The sequence below is a fragment of the Lactuca virosa genome, chromosome 6 (genome assembly GCF_052849685.1).
Source record: "Lactuca virosa cultivar CGN04683 chromosome 6, Lactuca_virosa_CGN04683_v6, whole genome shotgun sequence".
NCBI classification, from domain to species: Eukaryota; Viridiplantae; Streptophyta; class Magnoliopsida; order Asterales; family Asteraceae; genus Lactuca; species Lactuca virosa.
Window position 1 is genome coordinate 274,050,937 of NC_136431.1, and position 6,426 is coordinate 274,057,362.

Genomic DNA, 6,426 nt, shown 5'->3' on the forward strand with positions numbered 1-6,426 from the left:
TTCAAAAAACATATTTTCAAAATCGATATTTTAGGCTTAATATATTTATATTTTTATAATTTTTATAATTTGGATGTCTTTTTAAATTTCATAACTTATTAATTAGTATATATTTATTTCATATATCAGCAACTAAAATTACTCAATTCTTTCGGAAAATATAAGCCTGAAAATAAAAAATTTAAAAATATGAATATGAATAATAATAATAATATAAAGGTATATTAAAACATTTATGATTTATCCTTTTTAAGAATCTTCCTTATATAAAGAGTCCTACTTTTTTTCGGTTCCTAAAGTAGTCAAAATTAATTCTTGATAAATTCAAGGGAATAGAGTGCCACTCGAAAACTAATTAATCCGTATCCATTTATATTATTCACGATTCTTCGGTGATCCTTTTGTCGACTACTTATACAACACAAAGTACACAGAAATTATCAATCAATCAATGGCAAAACACGAAGATCTACCAGTTCCAATCCACTCCAAACTTGATGAGGTTTACGGTGATGGATCACAGGTCGAAGAAGCTCAACTTCGTTTCTCCATTCTCGATTCCAAATTCGAAGAATTATTCGGTCATCTTCCTGACCTCTATGCTCGCGCACCAGGTTATTCCTCTTTAAGTTCACCGATTTTTTTATATCGACAATTGTATAATTATTCAATTATTGGATTTTTTGTGATTATTTTTGAATTTAATTCGGAAGTACATTGACTAATGACCACTGTTCATAAGTTTCTTAAATTAAGATCGGGAAAAGAAATACGAACTCTTTTTTGTGATGAAGGTGATCGCCTTTTAGATTATGCGTTTCTTGATACGCTTTTACTTAATTTTTTCGTGGAAAAGCATAGCAAAGTGCTTAAGCTGTTCCGAATTAATCTGAATCACTTCAGCGATTTCAGGAAAAATTGTTGGTTACATTGAAGTTTGTTACAACTACTTAAATTTTAGAATCTCTGGTGTCATAACATGTGTAACGAGATCCATAACGATTTTGAGTTTTTAAAGTGCCTTCGAGTTTGACACAAAAAGTTGATCCATCTCTTTCTTTGAACACGATCTGATTACCTATCGTCATATTTACAAAAATTTCATGCCATCATATTTGGTCCACCAAATCCCTTATTTTCTTGGGACCAAAGTCTATTACAGCTTATAAATATTTCTTGAAGTATCCTTATACTAAACTATAAATGTAGTCACATTGCAAATTTTTGTGATCATAAATATCAGTTACACATCTGACAGTGATGATGGCAAAGTTCTAAACTTTAAGATCGTGTTGAGTTCACATCTGTTATCCAGTACAGATGTATGTTCATGTGCTTATGGTGTCTTTATATTCTTTTTCATGACATTGAACTTTTGCAATATTGTTTTTGGAATCAAGGAAGAGTGAATTTGATCGGAGAGCACATTGACTATGAGGGCTACTCTGTGTTGCCCATGGCAATTAGGCAAGACACAATTGTAGCCATTGGAAAAAGAGATGCAGGGGAGTCTGAAAAGCTTCTTAGGATTGCAAATGTTAATGACAAGTACACAATGTGCACCTATCCTGTTGATCCTAACCAGGTAAGTTGCTCTTTTAGGTTGCAAAAACACAGATTTTTGTTTGTAGTTTTCATATCCAACCTCATATTTCTTTTTGCAGGAGATTGACCTGAAGAATCATCGATGGGGCCATTATTTTGTTTGTGGGTGAGCATTTGCCTAATGTGATATACAGTTGTATACAAGTATACAAATGATACATTTCATTTTATCATAGTTTCATGTATTGTGCAGATATAAGGGTTTCCATGAATATGCTAAATCAGCAGGGCTGGATGTAGGTTCACCAGTTGGACTTGATGTAATGATTGATGGAACAGTTCCTACAGGTAAGAAAATTGTTCAATTAAAGGTTTCACTTCTGATAAAAATAAATAAATTTCTTTTGTGTTTTAGCTTCATCTCTTTCTTGTCAATACAATACAGGGTCTGGGCTATCAAGCTCTGCAGCTTTTGTTTGCTCTTCTACTATTGCAATAATGGCTGCCCTCAATGTCAATCTTCCCAAGGTATTCTAATGATATGTTTCTATGTTTTTTTTTTTTTTTTTGATATATAATAAGGATGAGGAGGGCATTTACGTCTTTCCCACAATGGTGAAGATATTAAAACTATAAAGTTAGTTTTGCACTATTTTGAGTCGGTTTATATGTTTTTCACTGTTTTATGTTTGTTGTTTTCAGTAATACCAAATGCTTTCCTGCAACTCAAAACAGTTTTATGTTATAAATTTCATATAAATTATGTATGATATGTTTTGTTAAATAATGTGGGACCCTTTTGAGTGCCTACAAAATAAGTCTGATAACTGTTCTATGTTTACTCCATTGCAGAAAGAAGTTGCTCAACTTACTTGTGAGTGTGAAAGACATATTGGGACACAATCTGGTGGAATGGATCAGGTATATACATATAATATTTCCCATAAAGCAATGAACTTTTTGAGTAATTACATTTTGGGGTTAAATGCAAGAAATAACAACATACTTTCCTTTATAATAAATGAAACTGGAATGCTATAATGAACAAATAAGAAATAAGTTGAAAGTAAAATGTTATAATTTTTGTGTTTTTTTTTTATTGAACTAGGCAATATCTATTATGGCAAAAACGGGGTTTGCTGAGCTGATAGATTTCAACCCGATTCGTGCAACCGATGTGCAACTGCCAGCTGGCGGAACTTTTGTGATTGCTCATTCATTGGCTGAATCACAGAAAGCAGTAACTGCTGCAACAAACTACAATAATCGGGTTGTTGAATGTCGTTTAGCTTCTGTAAGATCCAAAAAAAAAAAAAAAAAAAACTCTCTTTTTTTCAGTATTTTTGTGTTGCTTCAATGGTTTGTTTGGTTTGATGGAATGGAATAAGTCATTACATTCCATTCAACAAAACAAACAATTTCTTTTTTCATTCCATTCCTTTTCCGATTTCATTGTCATTTGTCCCTAAATCCTCCATAACAAACGGGGCCTATGTGGCAAGTAGCTGACTAATGTTCTATATTTACCTCTTTAACATTCTAATTTTGCTTTTCACTTTCCACCTATTTTCCTAATAATCATTCTATTTTTGGAAACTCTTTTTTTTTTTGCAGATTGTACTTGGCATAAAACTCGGAATGGAACCTGAAGAGGCAATATCAAAAGTGAAAACCCTTTCTGATGTAGAAGGTTTATGTGTATCCTTTGCTGGGGCCCACGGGTCTTCCGACCCTACCCTTGCTGTTAAGGTATTCATTCGACTACCTATAAAAATGATGACATGGCATGATTGTTGCCACGTCATCATCTAACACCTATAAATTATTTCTATTCCACATTTTGATTTAAACAGTAAAAAAAACATATAAGTTGGTTGTTAAAAATAAAGTTTGTTGCTATTTTTTACAATTTAGCCTTTTTTACTATGACAGGAATATCTGAAAGAGGAGCCTTATACAGCTGAAGAAATTGAGAAAATCACTGGTAAAACCTTGGATTCCATATTTCTTGACTCGTCTTCTTCACTGGATGTGATCAAAGCTGCCAAGCATTACAAGTTATTCCAGGTAAGCTCACAACCTACTTTCTCATTTATCCCATCACTTACTTTTTTTTATTGGTTTTATTTTATAACTATTTTTTTCTGAATATTATTTTTTGTAAATTTGGGTTATCAGAGAGCCTCACATGTGTACTCAGAAGCAAAACGTGTATATGCTTTCAAGGATGCGGTGTCATCAAATTCTGAGTGAGTCTAATCATTTTCTAGGATTTTATATTTTTTATAAATAAAGTATGTTTATATCTTTTTAAAGTCCAGAATATGGAGGGTAATATTGGAATTGTTTTTGCAGTGAAGAGGAGAAGTTGAAGAAGCTTGGTGACCTTATGAATGACAGCCACCATAGTTGCAGTGTTCTATTTGAGTGCAGGTATTATTATCATAAAAGCTCATGAAAAAAAAAAAAATTATAAAATTACAATCAAACCTTGTCTCTTTGTTTCCAAAAAATTTAATAGTAATATTTACGTATTGAAACAGTTGTCCAGAGCTTGAAGAATTGGTGGAAGTGTGTAAAGGTAATGGGGCGCTGGGAGCAAGGCTTACAGGCGCCGGATGGGGCGGATGTGCTGTTGCTTTGGTAAAAGAAAGCATCGTTCCACACTTCATTCTAAATTTAAAGGTTACTTTTTACACTTTATACTTTATTTAATAAACTTTTTTTTTTTTTCATGTTACTTGGTTTTATCGATTTAAATGATTGTTTGGTTGTTAAGAAAAAGCAAATTGTTTATAATTTGGAGTACAGGAGCAATTCTATCAATCTAGAATCGACAACGGGACAATCAAGAAAACCGATCTTGGTCTGTACGTGTTTGCATCCAAGCCTTCAAGTGGGGCAGCCATTTTCAGATTTTAGTTTCTTCTGCCCTTTAATGCTTTATTTGTGAAATAATTATATGATTTTTGCTTTTTTATTTTATTTTATTTACAAATTACAGACAACGATTAAGTTATTTTCCCCGTATAGTAATCTTTACTTCATGAATTGTTTGATTCAGTAATTCTCGCTTTTGTTAACCACTTTTTATTTTGCCATCTACATATAATGCTAAGGTTGTGATTGTTGAAAAGAAAATTTAACTATAAACTAGTTGGGAAATATAAAATGACATATAAAGATATTTAAAAAACATATATTTATTATGATTAATAAATGGTCTATCTTGAAGAATTTTTAAAAAAACAAGCTAAAAAAACTATTGAAAAATAGGAGATGGTGCGTCAAATATAGCTTAAATGCTTTTAATTATTGGCTTTTAAAAGTTTTTGTTTGTCACAATAACTCAAAAGGCTTGTAGATATTCGTCCTAAGAACTTTTTTTACCAAACTTGTCCATGGGTCCGTACTCCGTAGGTTTTAATTTATATTTATATTATTTTTTATATTAATAAACATATTTATCATTAAATTAAAACAACTAAAGAATATATATATATATATATATATATATATATATATATATATATATATAATATGAATTATAAATTTTTAAATAGTATATATATTTTTTATAATTTCTGAACGCTAGCAAATTCTAACTTTTTTATGTCTATTCTCAAACTTTTTGATAGAGAACATTTATTATCTAACTATACAAATTACATATATTGTAACTACACAGATGATTTTGAAAAGGCTTCGTAAGTTGAAAAACCTCAAACATAGATCTTATGTTTACAAAGAAGCTTTTTTTTAATTTGGAGAAATTCACAAAAAATAAGGTAAATAATATCAGTAAAAAGGTAAAAAGAAAACGAAAAAGAAACTTGTGATCCATCGGTCCATAGGTTTTAATTTATATATTCTTATAGTTTAAAGCTTGAAAAAAAAAATGAAAAGGCCATTGCAACCGGTGAATGTTTTTTACCCGTTAAAATTGTATAAGTAAACAATTATCACTGTTTTGTTATTTTATGTACAAGAAAAGTTGTGACTTTAATAAAAATGATGTCGAAATAAAAATAAAATATTTTATATCCATAAAAGTCTTTAAATTTTTACAGTATTAACGGAAAAGCTAAAATTTAAGAATTTTTCTGAATATTTTTCAAATAAAAAATAAACTTTTTTTACAATAACCCTTTTTAGAGAAATTTTTTGATTTGAAAAAATCTCTATTGAAAACCTTTTTGGAAGATGCTATCAACCTTAAGATATCATTATTCATATTTAAGTAAAATGTTTTTGTAATAGTTTTTGGGGACAAAATTCATTATAGACTTTAATAATATAACTTTATAGATATTAAAGTTTGTTTTGCGATATTTGATTTGAGAAAAATACTAAAAACAATTATTTCAATCCTTCTTAATAAATGAAGGTTTTTTTGTCACATGTCAATATCTCATGAGTTTTGACACTTGTCATTTTGTGGAATTTTTAAAATAAATATTATACACTTGTCAATTTTTGGTTTGTTTAAATTTTTAAAATTAAAGTCATATATTTATATATGTAAAGTATTAAATATAATATATGATATTAAATTGCAATAAATACGTTTCTCTTTCTTATTTTAAAGTTGTATATTAAAAAATATTTGTTATTTATATTTTAATGTTTAATCGTTTTTTAAATCAACCCGTGTAATATATTGTTCTCACACCTAGTTATATTAATAAATTGATATCAACATTACGATATCACTATTCAAAGCTAAGTATAAAGTTTTTACAGATGTTTTTAAAAGACAAATTCCATTATATACTTCCATGACAAAACGTTAGAGATATTATAGTTCCTATGGCACAATTTGATTTCAAAAATAACACTAAAATAATTTGTTCAATTATATCAACTTATACAAACATTATG

General features: G+C 29.2%; 1 protein-coding gene across 1 annotated transcript; it reads left to right on the forward strand.

The window, feature by feature from the left end:
- The first annotated feature begins 306 nt into the window (after nucleotides 1-306).
- On the forward strand, nucleotides 307-4,596 carry GALK (Mevalonate/galactokinase family protein). Its single transcript, XM_079056361.1, has 13 exons — nucleotides 307-614; nucleotides 1,401-1,585; nucleotides 1,665-1,711; nucleotides 1,799-1,893; nucleotides 1,991-2,073; nucleotides 2,398-2,466; nucleotides 2,654-2,839; nucleotides 3,160-3,294; nucleotides 3,478-3,612; nucleotides 3,724-3,794; nucleotides 3,901-3,978; nucleotides 4,089-4,230; nucleotides 4,357-4,596. The coding sequence occupies exons 1-13, from the start codon at nucleotides 452-454 to the stop codon at nucleotides 4,465-4,467; spliced, it is 1,500 nt and encodes a 499-aa protein (XP_078912487.1). The 5' UTR covers nucleotides 307-451; the 3' UTR covers nucleotides 4,468-4,596.
- Nucleotides 4,597-6,426: the final 1,830 nt, after the last annotated feature.